This window comes from Poeciliopsis prolifica, unplaced genomic scaffold, assembly GCF_027474105.1.
Source record: "Poeciliopsis prolifica strain line A6 unplaced genomic scaffold, Auburn_PproV2 SCAFFOLD028, whole genome shotgun sequence".
In the NCBI taxonomy this organism is placed as follows: domain Eukaryota; kingdom Metazoa; phylum Chordata; class Actinopteri; order Cyprinodontiformes; family Poeciliidae; genus Poeciliopsis; species Poeciliopsis prolifica.
Genome location: NW_026562403.1, coordinates 4,581,477 through 4,597,691, shown reverse-complemented (window position 1 = coordinate 4,597,691; position 16,215 = coordinate 4,581,477). Strand labels below are relative to the sequence as shown.

At 36.7% G+C, this 16,215-nt stretch overlaps 2 protein-coding genes across 2 annotated transcripts; one reads left to right on the top strand and one right to left on the bottom strand.

The window, feature by feature from the left end:
- Positions 1 to 1,225: 1,225 nt before the first annotated feature.
- Positions 1,226 to 6,673, bottom strand: p2rx2 (purinergic receptor P2X, ligand-gated ion channel, 2). The gene is made up of 12 exons (XM_055049125.1): positions 6,444 to 6,673; positions 5,883 to 6,018; positions 5,723 to 5,794; positions 5,559 to 5,634; positions 5,379 to 5,475; positions 4,445 to 4,525; positions 4,199 to 4,349; positions 3,537 to 3,667; positions 3,350 to 3,440; positions 3,193 to 3,258; positions 2,814 to 2,903; positions 1,226 to 2,507 (listed from the first exon to the last, which is right to left on the bottom strand). The coding sequence occupies exons 1-12, from the start codon at positions 6,608 to 6,610 to the stop codon at positions 2,409 to 2,411; spliced, it is 1,257 nt and encodes a 418-aa protein (XP_054905100.1). The 5' UTR covers positions 6,611 to 6,673; the 3' UTR covers positions 1,226 to 2,408.
- Positions 6,674 to 7,267: 594 nt separating this feature from the next.
- On the top strand, positions 7,268 to 15,560 carry pes (pescadillo). Its single transcript, XM_055049157.1, has 15 exons — positions 7,268 to 7,414; positions 7,614 to 7,693; positions 8,197 to 8,350; positions 8,622 to 8,731; positions 10,373 to 10,544; positions 10,644 to 10,733; positions 11,499 to 11,615; positions 11,722 to 11,799; positions 12,620 to 12,709; positions 13,393 to 13,523; positions 13,669 to 13,794; positions 14,042 to 14,226; positions 14,514 to 14,656; positions 14,742 to 14,909; positions 15,183 to 15,560. The coding sequence occupies exons 1-15, from the start codon at positions 7,391 to 7,393 to the stop codon at positions 15,255 to 15,257; spliced, it is 1,743 nt and encodes a 580-aa protein (XP_054905132.1). The 5' UTR covers positions 7,268 to 7,390; the 3' UTR covers positions 15,258 to 15,560.
- Positions 15,561 to 16,215: the final 655 nt, after the last annotated feature.

Below are 16,215 nucleotides of genomic sequence, written 5' to 3'. Positions count from 1 at the left end.
TTTTTTTCTGATTTTGCTTATTTTTCAGTGGAATTGCTCATGATGAATTCTTGAAAATATGTGGAGAAAGTTATTAAAAATCCCATTGAAGAGGGCATATTTACCAAAACGGGAGCGCATCGGATTCTTATTCTATAAAGCTCTACCCTGAAGATGCCCTGAAAAATATTACCCGGTTTATTCATTACTACCTTGGTAAGTTATTTTCACCCTGGAATATGCAGTGGGAACAATTCTGACACGAATCTGCTCCCTGAAAAGGTACGCACACCTTTTGATGCTAAATGAACAAAAACAAGAGATTTGAAATTGAAAACCTGTAGAGAATATTGCCTAATTCTACAATAAAATATGAGAATCTAAGTCACAGTCACGGTTTTACATGTGGTTATTGATATGCTGTCAGTGAGGATCATGATGGTTTTAACCCACACACTTAGATTTAACAGCTGAGTCACTTTGCTGAAGACTGTCTCCCATTCACGTAATCACATTTAAGACAATAAGCTGAGTCAAAATTAGATTGTTTCCTCAGAGGATCTTCTTGACACCTGCACTTGTAAAATGAGACATAAGGAAGCTCATCTGAGTTATATCATTGGATTTTGATTCTTTGCTCCAACTTATGTCAAACTTATACTCAGTTTGAGATTAAATTAACTTTAACTGTCTTACTTTTTACATTATAATTACATAGTTCAAACCAACATGTGGTTACCATTATTACATGGTTCATGGCGGATATTGATCTTGAAGCCCTGCTTCTCGAGTCTTGTTTCACCACTGACATTTGTTCTGCTCTTCTGAGTGCAGATGGATTCAGTTTCCAACAATCTAGTTAGAGAAATCATTTTGTGGGAAATGTAAACTTAATTAGATCATTGGTTTCAGCTGTCTTCACGTGGCTCCTTGCACTTTTCTGTTGTATTTTGTTGTCCAGCACAGTTTTCATCTCTGCTCCATTTGTTACTCGGCGTAAAAGACGACATAAAGTGAAATACATAAAGTCAACATCAAGTGATAAATCAGATTTTAAAGAACAGAAGTGTTTATCATATATGCTTGTCTGAACAATGAGTTTTGAAAATATTTCTTAATTATTGGACTGAATGATTGTTGTTTGCAAATTGTTTCTAGTCTATTTCTCTACTTTGAAAGTATCGTTTTTCTGAGAAAAATCTCTACAGATGAATATACTTGTTTGCTGAAGGCAAAGGAAGGCAGGTTTTATTCAGGTGGTGAACAGATGACAGTTCAGTAAGGCTTGAGTTGATCTGTGCACTCGTCATCTTACATCTTAGATGTAAGATGAAGAACCAACATTGGCTTTTGCAGCTAATCGTGAAGTGGAAGGAAAATAATACAAAGTGTTCGATCTTTTTCTTAAAAAAGAAAATTTGGCAGGGATGTATGTTATGCTTTAAACTAAGATCTGTAAATAAAATCTACTCATCCGAGAGGAGATCTTGTCAATAGGTATTAATATGTGCAATTTAATCTCAGTGTTAATCCAGCTGTTCTGGGAAGGCCTCAGAGGTTTATTAGAGAACAACCAGTGTCATGAAAACCAAGGCACACAGAGGACAGGTTAGAAATGAAGTTACAGAACAGTTTAAAGCAGCTAGAAAACTTTATTCCAACCTGTGAGCTTTTCATGGAACACTGTTCAATCAATTTAAAACATGACTGATTGAACATCCAAAGTTTACCACCAGCCAGGTAGAAGATACAGCAAACAGATGAAAACATGTCCTCTGGCCAGATAAGACCAGTACTGAACGTTTTGTATGACATGCAAAGTGCTGTTTGGTGTTGAAACAAGCTTTTAAACATACCATCCTGATTGCTGAAACATTAGCAATGACAGCATCATTTTTTGGAGATGATTTTCTTCAGCAGGGACGGAGGAGCTGGTCTAAGTTGAAGGGACAATGGATGTAGAGAGATTCGGTGCGGTTGTAAACCAGGCTTTAATGTCCTACTGTGGCAGAGTTCCCCCTTCTAGCTGGACAACAACCATAAACAAAACGCAAGTTTGCACATGTTAGTCTCTACATGTGCAAACCTGGTAGAGTTGCCAAGTATGAACTCAAAAAGTGAAAATGCAAATGCATGCCACGCTTTCTAAATTTGCCTACGTATAAGACAGAAATCATGTATTATTATTCTTCCACTTCACACTTATCGAAGACTCTATGCTGGTCTATCTATGAAATCCTACTAAAATATATAAGAGTTTGTTGTTGTAATGTCACAAAAGGACCAAAGGTTTAGTGAGTATGGATATTTTTGCATTAATGCTTTGCTATTCTATCTGTGAGCTTCTGTAGACACTTTAGCCACCAAACTAGGATGCTGTTGTTGCCATGATAAGGTTGGAGAAAGAGAGTTTCAGCAAATTTGATCCATCAGAGAGGAACGCCGTCCGACAGGTCTGAATGGTTTGAGCCGTAGCTGCTGATGATGCTGAACTCAGTTCGAATGGTGTCTGTGGGTTCCTTGGTCACCTGCAAAGAACCACCATATGCCAATAACATCACTCAGACGTATTTGGAAAATATTAATTTGCAATATTAATTTCAAAAGAGCCATATTGCAGGTTGTCATAAACGTTTCTGAGGTTGAGCTGAGTTTTTGGAGAACAAAGAAAAATTTATGAGGGTAAACACAGAAAATTAAATATCTTATAAAAATAAGTATCCAAGAACTAATTTATTTGAAATTAATTTAATAAAATATTAAGAATTCATTGCAGCTTTTTTTTAGCTCATTTTGTAAAATATTAAGACTATCTAGTACATACAAATACTTACCTTTTTACTCACTTCATCAAATTTTCTCTCACTGTAGACTTCATTTTTGTCAATGAATGTAAGCATGATCCAGTCACAGATAATACTGCACTGTAGAGAAATGAAAGAAAATGAAAACATAAATAACATTGTGGAAGCAGTTGTAATTTTCATATTTGTGTTCATTTCCAAGACAAGAAATATGCACAAATATTCAAACAAAATTCACTTAAAGGAATCAAGTCTTTGATACATTCATTAAATGTAAAATAAAGTAATATATTTACAATTAATATTAGAATAAATTTTAGAAACTGTATCAATCCAGTTTTAGTAAAAAAAATATATGTATATTTAAATCTGTAATGTAAATGAAATCTTGGTTTCTGACTGCACTTACAATCCCAACAGAGGTCAAAGCTGTCACTGTGCTGATGATGGTTGGAATGACACTAAATTTTCCAGCCTGTGCAGAAGTTTTGTAAGCAGTAATAAAATGGTTATGATCACAGCAGGAAGGGGGAAACTGGTAATATTTAAAGAAATGTTTGTTGTACCTGTCCGTGGACTATGATGTCCAGACGGATGCCGTAAGCCTTGATGAGGGTCCGAGACTCCACACCATTCTTATCATAATATTTGGCAAACCTGGGTAAAACATGTCCTTAAAAATAATTAAACTTATTTGGCAAAGTTAAGATTATAACAATGAACCAGGTCAGTGAATAAAAAATTTGTGCAGACCTGTAGTAGTAACCAGAGTCGGCCAGATCCTTTCGAAGGTCAAGTCGTCGAAATGTGTAAGTAGGTTTACAGTGTGAAGGATCCAGATCAAGATTACAATCCCAGTTGATGAAAACGCCAATTACTCCCCCCTGACAGCAAAGAGAATGATTCTGTTACATCACAAGATAGACGCCTTACTTCACTTTGTTTGCTGTTCTCATCTTTTAGTGAGTTTACAAAAGAAACATGGACAAAAATGGAAGATTTAACAATTAAGAAAAAGAAAGAAACTGAAAAGATAAAATGCAACTATGTAAAAGCCTACTATAAGAAAACAATATATAAAGTGGCTAAAATCAGTATGGAACATGTCAATGTTTTAGTCAATAAGTATATTTCCAAGATTTCTTCTGACTTTCAATTTACACCAGATGTTAGCTGCACAACAGGTAATCGACACGTACAAAGAAACCAATGCAAATCAGTCCAGAAATAAAGTTATGGATAAAAGTGACTAATTACGTTTGGAGAATTTTATTAAATACTTTGGGAAAAAGCCTTGTTTTTTTTTTTCTTACCATTTTTATGAATTAATCTAAAGCTGTAAGCATTTAATAAACGACAGTGAACCTTTATAAGTTCAACCATTGACTAATTCTGAAGTGTAATCTCGTACTCACAGTCCTGCAGAGTTCAGTGAAATTCTCTCTTGCCTGATTGGCGATGTAACCCAAGCGAAAGTTTGGGCAGTAAGGCGCATTCTCCTCATGATAATGACACCTCTTGAGGTATTTTTTAGTTTTCATCCCTGGAGGACTTTCTACATTTACCCTGCAAGCAAAGAACATGTTTACAGTAAATTACTGTGGCACAAATGTCCAGAAGCTTTAAGAATTATTTTTTTTATCAGTTTGAAGGCTCTTTACCTCAATACTTTAAATTTGGGGAAATGAATGGAGTTCCTGATGTACACTGTGAAATTGATGGCCTGAACTAAAGGTGGTTCCCTGTTGAATAACACAGAAAAATGCTCTGTTAGGGTATTTGATTTTGGGGTTAATTTTTTTGTCTTCTTTGCAGTGTTTACCTTATTTTACTCTATAAAAAGCTATGGGCTTTTAGTGAAGCATTTTCCATCTTGTTTGATCACCTGTATAAACCTGACTATCACATTAAATTTGCTACATAGTCTTTCAAAAGTAGTTGCACTCTGACGTTTTTCTCATTTTGTTAGAGAATATTCACATAAAGTGGAGGTTCACTTGTGACAATAATTGACAAAATCGCTGTCAAGTGAGAGCGATTTCTGGCATGTGGACCAGAAGGATGAATCCTGGTCTCATCTGACCGGACCAGCTTCTTTTCTATATTTGCTGTCTTCTCTCCATTCCCAGTCAATCAATTTCAATGGATTTCTTCAGTTTTTGTTGACATCGCTTTGTGAGATGTTTAAAGGTCAGCCATAGTGTTTTGTTAAGTGACCCTGCTTTAAACGTTTCAACATTTTTACCCCTGACCTGTCTGCTGTGTTCCTTGGTCTAATGTTCTCCAGCAAACCTCCTTGCCCTCATTTTTTAATTTAAACTCAGATTAAATCACAAACAAGCAGTGTCTACTTACTAATGAGGTTGTTTCTGAAATAAAATAAACGTTGCACTGGATATAATTTTGAGTAAATCAAGCTGTATGGTAATCAACACTTTTGCATTTTTATTTATAAAAAAAACACTGACATTTTTCTTTTTCTTTCATGTGAATGCTATATATTTATTGTCTTGCTCTACAACAACAACAAAAAAATCCCTAAAACATATTGAACTGTGTAACTGAGCCATACAGATTGCAGGTCCAATGCCTTACCGTACTACAGCGTACTCTTCAATAGGACACCAGGCCTTGATTTCACAAGTTTTGAAAGGGTGGTTGTGGTACTGAACACATCTTCCCGTCCTAATGCCTGTGTTTAAATTACAACGGATGATGGGACAAATATGAAGCAACCAAGATGGTGACAGATATAGTGAGACGTCACAACATTACCATGACTATCAAAGTTTGGTAAGCCTGGAAGACAGTCAGAGTCTGTCGTACAGTTTGCATTGTCAACACTGAAGTGCTGCAGAGAAAGAAAAAAATAAAAACAGGATAAAAGTGCAACTGTGACCATTTTATACAGGCTTTTTTTTTGATAATTGACCTCTCACCTCAGGGCAGGTACCTTGCCTTTGATCGTAAGTGAATTCTCTTCTCAGTATTGTGCTGATTACGTCAACTCCCTATGAAGAAAAGTTAAAAATATCTAATACAGTAATCTGATCGATAAAGTAGTCATTCTGTTTGACAGAATCAAAGGGCATGATGCACCTCTGGGGGATGAGCGTACTCCACGTTGTCCAGGACATCATCACCATGCACTGCTTTTCCCTTAATAAGAGTGTAAACAGAGCTCTCTGGGTGGGTCTCGCTCTGCTGGTATGCTTTCTGACTTATAAAAACATACCTTCATGGATGACAGAACAGATGGAGACAATGAAACATCTCCTGTGATGTCAGATTTTATTAAAGGTGTCAGGTTACTCAAGATCTGTTTAGGCCCCCCAAACTAAAGCCAAGAAATCAAGATGACGCTCTTAAAACTAAGATAACAAAGAGACTTTATGGATTTTTGTAATTAAAAACCTCTTTACTTTTCTGAAAGGTTTTATTCACACTGGTCATTTGCTTCATATATTTAATTGAATTAAAACATATTGTCTGCTTCAAAAATAGGCAATTAGCTGGAACACTTTTAAAGCTTCTGATATTTTATTGCACTTTATTTTGTCTTTAATCCTTTCAAAAATACTGATTGAGATAAACCAGAAAATACTTTGCTTGAAATGCTACTACTTATAAGGAAAATAAATAAACATGCAGGCAACTTACCAGATGAAATAGGTTATCACTAGAAACTGAACAGCTCGGTAGATCACTCCAAGAGGTCTGTTTTTAATCACCATCATCTTAGGAGTCTCATAGTCCCAGAAACCATTAAAATAGTCCTTTAGAAAGTCCCGGACCCCCATGACAGCTGTATATAATCCTTCACTCATTTTAAGAGATGAGCTCCTGGCTGGTTTTTGGATGATGTTCCTCCACCCCTTTACATTATTTGTTTTTTGCCCTATCTGATCCTGCTCTGCTCGCATTTTCCTCAAGCATGTGAGGCATCAGTGAGTGGGAGAATGGGGGAGTGGGAAAAGGGGCGGGGATGGGTTTTTGGCGTTAGATTGTAATGTTTATCTGCTTACTTATGTATGATCCCTGTATAAGCTCTTGTGCTATTACAAATAAGATCAAACAAAAAATAAAAGGTCACATTTTTTTTTATTCATTCTTTTTAATTTATTAAATTCAATTAATTTTGCCTTCATAAACCAACTCTTAGCAGTGCAAGGTTAACTCAACAAATTAACCATCATTGATATAATTTTGACCTAAGAAATGTGATCAGTATACAGGAGGTAGTTTATTAAGAGAGGGAAAAGTGACACACACACACACACACACACACACACACACACACACACACACACACATATATATATATATATATATATATATATATATATATAATATATATATATATATATATGCTTTTTTTTTTACGCTACAGTTATTTACGTACGTAATATTGCATTCAGGCGGTCAACAGTCAACCCCTGGGTCCTGCTGCTTACGTTTCGGTGCAACTACTTCTCACTCCTTGCGCATGTTTGACAACACGTGTCGCAGCAGCAGCGGCGGCCGCACAGCTTCCATCAGTTAGCTTGTTATTTGTATCCATAAATAAGATTTTCTTCCAGTGCTGTGGAGTGATAGCTCGTCTGTAAATGGGGGGTCTTCAGAAGAAAAAGGTAAGCGTTTCTGCCAGACTCAATAACGCAAAAATAAACAACTATCGGGGTAGCTAGCTAGCAGGGCTAGCTAAAGTTTGTTTTCAGAATCACAAACCGACGACTAGTCTGAATTGTATACGAGCGTAAAGTTTCTCTTGAGTCTGATCAGGAGCACACGTAATAAATGTGTAAAATATTACTTGATATTGTTTTGTAGTATGAGCGGGGCTCTGCCACCAACTACATCACCAGGAACAGAGCACGAAAGAAGCTCATGCTGAGCCTCCCTGACTTCAGGTATGTGATCTTCAACATGCTCTTTAACACGGATACAGAGCAGTGACACGATCCCTTCTGTTTTTAACTGTACACACCACTTAATTGTATTAGTTAAATAAAGAGAAAAATGTCAGAGCTGCAACTGTCTTTAATGGGCTTCACAACTTATTATATGAATCGCATTGAGATACATACTTTAGTGCTAATCAGACACTTATTTTGATTGAAAAACAATAAAAATGGCATTAGGCATTCTTTTTCACGCAATAAACTGACTGAAATCAACAAATAAATAGAAGTTAGTTGACATTGATAAATTCAACAATCATCCACTGGTGGTAAAGTTCACTTTTTTATTTAATTATCTCTCATTTTGCTTTATCAAGCCCTCTTAACTATAAAGGTTAATGACTGTGAAATGTAAACCATTTTTGTTCCTTCATTACATTTCAAATGTGTATGTAGAGCTAATAAACCTCTCTAAATATATATTTTTAAAATTCCTCCCCACTGAATTTCAGGCGGCTGTGCATTCTTAAAGGAATTTATCCTCATGAGCCAAAACACAAGAAGAAGGTGAACAAAGGCTCCACTGCTCCAAGGACCTTCTACCTGCTGAAAGACATCCGGTTTCTACTGCATGAGCCGATTGTGTCCAAGTTCAGAGAGTACAAGGTATTTAAATGAAGTTAAAGTTTTCAACAAGCCTCAAGCTAAAAACATGAAGTATTTAATAGAGTTTGATTAGGTGTCATTAATTTTATTTTTGTAACAACTGTATTTATCAAGAAAAAAGTACTTCACGTTTCAAAACATTTTTGTGTTCTACTTGTCTTTGAGAGTCTGACTTTAGGCAGTGTGTGATTATTTAACAGTAGTTTTCAGTAACTATTGAGTTGAAAACACCCTCACAACACTTACTCTCAGTGTTTTTTTTCTCCAACAGATCTTTGTGCGTAAACTAAGGAAGGCTTATGGAAAAACAGAGTGGTCTGATGTTGAAAGACTGAAAGACAACAAGCCGACCTACAAATTGGACCACATTGTGAAAGAAAGGTAGGAAATTTATTCTCCATACTCGTCATGGTGGGATAAAGCAGGTTAGATCTGGGTGTCAGTTTTAAGAAAAAGGACAAAAAAAGAAGATGGCTTAGAAAAGTTTTAGCAAACAGAAAGCAGTTTTTTTGTTTAGAGTGGAGAGCTATGAGCCATCCAACATGCTTCATTTTTGCTTGCAGGGGCTCAGTTTTGAACTGCTGTCTTTCCATTTGTAAACAAACAAACTGCATTTAGCTGAAGGTATAAAATGTTGTCTCATCAGTTTAGAGGACATTTCGCCATATTTCTGCTCCCCATTCTCTAGTTTATACATACTCTGCCTTATTTATGTAAATAAATAACTCTTCCAAGTAGATCAGTTCCAGCCAATCTTGCAAGACTTTGTCTCTGGTCCCCAACTTTGGCTTCATTCTTTTGTACTGCTTTAAAAAGTCTTGATTGACTCATCATTAAACTATTCCTGGTTTGAGATTTTTGTCTGGGCCAATCTATGTTTTATCTTTTGCAACACCTGTTAGCTGTTCTTAATTTATTAAGTAGACAAATATAAATTATTTATAGTTATGAAAACATTATTTTCCAAACCTGCATAATATGTTTTCACTGTGCTATTTTTCTTGAAAACAATCTGCACATGCACCTCCATATGCAAATTTCTTCCATATGAAATTTGGCTTATATTATTACAGTTAATAAATTTTATATATTTTAGCAGACGTGGGCCCTGAATGACTAACTCTCGTCAGCAGATGGCAGAGTTGTACCTTCATGATTAAAGGTGCTCTTTAATCATGAGGAACAATTTTACAGGAGTTTGTAATTTTATGTTTTAGGTTATAGAAATCATTTAGTGATATTTGGCTCGTGATAGTTCCAGATACCATTCGGTTTTGATCAAAATTTGCCTGCTGTAAAGCTAAAGACACAGACTCTTTAATTTTCTGGCATTACTGTTAGTCAAAGAATCCAGATCTGCAAAAGAAGAGCTTCTTAAAGTTTGGGTTGTTATAACCAGAACCTGGGAGAAATCTGTGGACTCACTGAAGAAGTTCTGTTGACAAGACTTGTTCCAACAAGCTGAGAGATTTGGAAACGTTTTGAAAGGCACAGCTGAGAGATATTTACTGTTCAAGGTGATTGTCACCTACCAGAGAACACTGCATGCTGAAATGCAAGCACAAGATGTTTCAAATGTGTTGGTTTAAGGATGTGTACGCTTGCACTACCAGGTTTTTGAACTTTTACTCCCTTTCAAAAAATTGGAATTTCATTTATGTTGGATTGTATCCAATTAAAACATGAAGTGATTTTTGATTAATATATTTTTTTACATCCCCCGACTCTAGTATTTTTAACAAGTATGTCTGAGATTCACTGTCTAGAAAGTGGTGTCCAAAGTCGATCCTCGAGGGCCGGCATCCTACATGTTTGAGTTCTCTCCCTGGTTTAACACACCTGGATCAAATGATGGCTCATCAGAAGGCCTAAGAAGAACATTGACATGCTGAGAAGGTTGTTACTGCCACCAAGGAGAGATCTAAAACATGCAGGATGATGGCCCTCGAAGACCGACTTTGGGCACCTCTGGTTTACAGCAAGTGCATTTAGCTTATTATTGGCTTTGCTGTGTTTTGGCAGGTACCCCACCTTTATCGACGCCCTACGTGACATCGACGACGCCCTCTGCATGTGTTTTTTGTTCTCCACATTTGCCCGAACGGGAAAATGCCATGTGCAGACAATCCAGCTGTGCAGGCGCCTCACTGTGGAGTGGATGAACTACGTGATTGCATCTCGTGCGCTCAGAAAGGTGACAGTTTTTCCTGCAGACCAAATGGAGGTCAGGGCGTTATGGTTTTATAAACATTTATTAAACATTATCTAAATACATTGTTTTTATTCCTCACAGGTTTTTCTCTCCATCAAGGGAATATATTACCAAGCTGAGGTCATGGGGCAGCTCATTACATGGCTGGTGCCATATCAATTCTCCCATGATGTAAGTGCAGTTAGCTGCTTGCAGCCAACAGGGGTTATGCTAATAAGCAGTTACGCTATTACTGTGGGATTAAAATGAAGGTTGGCACACCTTTGTCAGCATGAGGTGCTGAGTCATCAAACATTGCAAGAAAACTACAATTAGCTTCATCATGGTCCCATCCTGTTCAGCTGCTGCAGTTATATGTAGATGGCATCAGTTTCCCCTCTTTGGTGTTGCATGTTTGTGTAGCTTGCTTAAGTCAGCCCATCCATGAATTCAGGTAAAAAGTACTGTCTGGACAACAAAAAGCTTCACTTCATTTCAGCTTCATCAATGTTTTTGGTTTCCCTAAACTAACTTTTAGTTTTTCTGTGCTTCGGCGGCTTTTAACGCAGTCTTTTCAGATTTCCTTTGACCATACAGCTTTTTCTAGAGATGAGTTTGACAGTCTATTGCAAAGCCTTTTTGGTGACAAAGTCAAAAAATGTAGACGTCCTTTCATACTGTCATGTGGAAAAGAAAGCATTCAGTACTCTGTTTGCTAATTAAGGGACGATATCTTGAATACAAAATTAATATTTAAAGGGTCCACTTTGTCAAAGTGGTTACATGTATGTGTTTTAGTTACAAACTCTTATCAATGCTTCTGTAAAGTACCCTGAAAGATGCTTGTATGTGTATAGATACAACAGATGTTTCAGATAAACGAGATATTGTGAATTAGTTTGAACTTTTGTTTTTAACTCTAAATTATTGTGAAGCTAAAGGTTTTTGTTCTTTCAGCACCCAACAGATGTTGACTACAGAGTCATGGCAACTTTCACAGAGTTGTACACAACTCTCCTGGGGTTTGTCAACTTCAGACTCTACCAGTCTCTCAACTTGGTGTACCCTCCAAAGGTATCTGACTCGAAAAGCTTTAAGGGAGCTCTACAGCACCTCTAATTCAAATAATACAAATATATGGCCAGCATGAACTCAGTAAATGCTTCCTCGCTCCTTGCAGCTGGACAGTAAAGCAGAATCAGAGCTTAAAGAAGACGATGAAGAAGACTATGCCATGAACTCAGAGAGCTACACTGAGGTAAGTCCATCTTCTTTAAACTGTCTATAAAGTTTTCAGTCATCACCAGATCAATTATTCATTGTTTATACATTTTGTTTAAATCTGAGAAACGTTATGCTCAGTAACACTTTCCTACAGCGATCTGTGGTTGTCGAAGCATTAACTCCTTAGCTTCCCCAATTCATCAACTTTCAATTGTTTGTTTCTTTGAAGCCTTTAACTGTTTAATCAATATTTGGGGGGAAAGTGGTTCAAACAAAGACTGGTTTACGTAGATGAAAAGAAATCCATCATCTTCATCCAATCTCCCATGTCTTTGAGCTGCTGCTCCCTTTTGTGAACCACTTTCAGTGTTTTTGTTGGAGTTTTGTCTCAGATGAACGTTTTTCTAGCTTTGTTTGTATGCTTTGTTGTCAATGAAGTAGGCAAGGTAAAGTATCCAGAAAAGAAAGAAATGATTAATTTTGTTATGATAAATAATAACCTTAAGTGTTATTAATACATTATGTAGATATGTTGCAAAGTGCTTTTCTTCTGTATTCTTCCATGAGTAAGACTACATTTTATCTTTGTTCTGTTATTCATTCTGCAGATTTGACAGTATCCTGGTACTTAGACTAGTACTGGGCAAATAAAGTAAAAGGAAATAAAAAAATTCTTCACTGTCATGGTTTCATATTTTGACAGTATAAGCATCAAATGCCACTTCAAGCTTTTAATTAACTGTTTTACCTGCAAACATTTGCACAGATGCTCATGTTTTTGATAGTTTTCCTAGGTTAAATTGTAAATGTATCAATAGTTACAATGAACTGATTTTGTCTAATCCTCTTTGCAGAAACTTTCAGCTCTTAGTTCCAGCCTGGCACGTGTTGTTTCCTCAGAGGAGGAGGAGGATGCTAAACTTGATGAGTTCCCCGATGAAGGGGTAAGAATGCAAAATATCAAAATACTTTTGGCTGCTAGAGAGATGTTAAAAACAAACGTCTTTCGTGGAAATATCAAAACACGTACACACCATTAAGAAGTAATTAATCTCTGAGGTGGAAGGTGACATATTTTCAGTGGAGGATTGACACCTCTTAGAGATGCATTGCCTCTCTAGGGACTTACAGCTTTATGTTGGGTTGCTATAAACAGGAGTTCTCACTTGAGAAGCTTGTTTTACCCAAATGATTTGCAGTGATCAATCAATGGGTCCTGTTCCGCCACAGGGACTTTGCATGAACTGGTAAAACTTTTTTAGGAACGATTACATACTGCATGTAGTTCACCAACCCAGGAGTAATCCCTCATAGAGCCTCTGCTGTGCCTTCTAACGTCCCACAAACCGATGGTGGGCAATAAGAAACAAAAGCTTGCAGTGCCTTACAGTTATGTGCCCAGCCCTTGAAATTTTGAGCTTCTTTTTTGTTACAGTACTATTAAAATATAACTAGTTATTCAAATATAATAAGTTTAGGTAGAAAAACATAACTTTAAGTCAAACAAAAATGTAGAAATGTCTCAAAGAAAGAAACTTGAAAATTGGAAACTGTTTCCCTCCATGTGTCCTTTACGGCCCTTTGAAGGGTTTGTAAATAATAACGATGAGAACTGTTTTTTCTTCAGGAGGACATGGAGAAGATGGAAGCCAGGGAGAAGGAACAGAAACAATTGGAAACCCAGAAAAAGATATTAGAAGGGCTCAAATTCTTCATCAACAGAGAAGTGCCCAGAGAGTCGCTGGCGTTTGTCATCAGGTGAGAAAGACACAGCGTTGCTAAAGCCAACAATGAGCATCTGTTTCTGTCGAAATGCTACCAACTCAAAGTATTTCGTGTTTGAAAAGCGCCGTTTGAGCATTTTGTCAGAATTGAAAAAGGATTTAAATCTCCATGTTTCCAGGTGTTTTGGTGGTCAAGTGTCCTGGGATAAATCTGTTTCCATAGGAAGCACATATGATGTCACAGATGAGACCATCACACATCAGATTGTGGACAGACCTAATGTGGACAAACAGTACATGAACAGGTAAAGGAAACATTTGTTATGTCCCTTCCAAGCCTCTGTTGCCCTTTAAAGCATCAGAAACATCTGATTTTAACCAATAAATCCTTTACTTATTTCATAGTAGCTACGTCTGCACCTTTAAAGCTCTTATTTTGTCATTTTAAAAAGTCTAACGATCCTCTTATATGTTTTGAACTTTCAAGACTGAATTAAAAACTTCTCAGCAAAGAGACTTTTTATATTTTAATCTTTTCTGCTGCTGTTCCAGGTACTACATCCAGCCCCAGTGGGTGTATGACTGTGTCAATGCTAAAATGCGCCTCCCAGTGGAGGACTACTTTCTTGGAGTGACTCTGCCTCCTCATCTGTCTCCATTTGTTGAAGAGAAGGAAGGAGACTATGTTCCCCCAGAGAAGCTGAAGATAATGGCCTTACAGCGAGGAGAACAACCTGGTATGGACCAGGCTTGTTTCAGAATTTTGTCCAAAGTGTGGCCCGGAGGCCATTTGTGGCCCCTGGACTGACTTTGTGGCACTCTGGTCCATTTTTGGCTCTATCACAGGGGGCAGAAAATTTTTATTTTTAACAATCATTGTTTTTTCACTAAACATCCCTTTAAAAACATCCAAACCATCCCTAAAACCAGTTAAACTAATTTTAATGTGAGATGTTGTTAAATACAGACTGAAAACCAACAACCTCTTGTTAAAGGGTACATATGTTTTTTTTTCCTGGCGTAGCTCAACAAGATGAGGAAGAAGAAGAGGTGGAAGATGAAGAGGAGGAGGAAGAAGAAGATGAAAATGAAGAGGAGGAAGATGATGAAGAGGAGGCCGAAGAAAGGAACCTCAAGAAGATGGAGGAGCAAAGATCTCAGGAGAAGGTAAGAAATATTTGTTTGCCCTTCTTGTCTTTTTCCTCAGAAAACATTTTGGATTCTTTGACATGTTCCTCTTTCTGCCGTTCAGTCTCTTCAAGTTAAAGTTACGCCTGGAAAAGTGAAGGTAGAAAATCACGCTCACTTGGAGCAGGAGCAGAAGGCAGAGGAAAAACGTCTTGCCATCATGATGATGAAGAAAAAGGAGAAGTACCTGTATGACAAGATCATGTTTGGAAAAAAGAGAAAAGTCAGAGAGGTGAGTTTTACTGTACTTTTCTTCTCCATAGTTTAAATTCTCTAGTTGATATGACTGTTTAACTTTGTGAAAAAGAAACATTGTTCTGCTTTTTATCTCTGTGTACCTTCCTGTTAAAAGTGAGTTTTTATCAGGAATGTCTCACCGTCCTCTCTGACTGCTGTTGATATCACAGCCACACCTCGTCATGACCCCTACAGTTCACGACCCTGAAATTCTTACAAAGCTGGCGTTTTCCTTTTTTCATTAACACAAACCAATCTCCTCTAACAGGCCAACAAGCTTGCTGCCAAGAGGAAAGCGCATGACGATGCTGAGAAAGCCAAGAAGAAAAAAGCAAGAAAATAACTCCTTTGGTGATTTTTGTCTGAACCTGACTTTATGTATAAAACTTGATGAATCAGTGGGGCAAGTTGGCATTTCATAAAACCTGAAACTGAGCTCTCTGCATGAGGCCAATGCAACCTCTGTGTCAGGTTGCATTGGCCTCATGTTTATAAAGAAATCCAGGATGCTCCGTATGCTGACTGTGTAATTATTGATTTAAATAAACTTTGAGTTTTCCTTCTCTATATTGTAAAACATTTGCCACATTTCAATATCTGTTTGAAGTGATTTTCATTTTAAAGTAAAAACTTATTCAACTTCTAACAGATCTGCTTATTTTACAACTGTAATTTTATTTTATTTTATTTTTCATTAATCTGGTGGCAGCCATTTCACATCTTGGTTCCAGTGCATGTTTATTTCTAGATGGACATTTTTTTATTGTTGTAATACAGTAATACAAAAACGACAAACCCTGCAGTCACGACCTGCAAGCTGCAGATTGTGTGACTGAGTTATTTGAAATGTGATAAGGTGGAAAATAATTACATAGTGGAGTTAGAGCAGTGAGGTTATTCATTCTTTAGAAAAAATCTAATCCTTATTTAATAACAAAGGAAAAGCATAAAAGAAACTAAATGGGGTCATCCCAGTTATTATTGTATGTTGAACAAAAATGGGAAGATAAAATGAAAACTGAAAACAACACTTAGTGAATCAAAGATTTTAAAGACTAAAGACTTTTTTCTTACTTTCTGTTGAATGATGACAAATTAATACATATTTAAATTATTCATTGCATTGTAATAGGCTCTGCAGTGTTCCTAGTTGATTTGGCTGGATGAATATAAAGCTATTAAAATGTTTAGCTTTAATTACTTCTTTTTAACACACTGACGTTATTCTGGCTATAACTGGAAAACAAAAGATGAATAGGCACTTGTTTTGTGATGAAATGCCCAGAATGTAAAAATATATA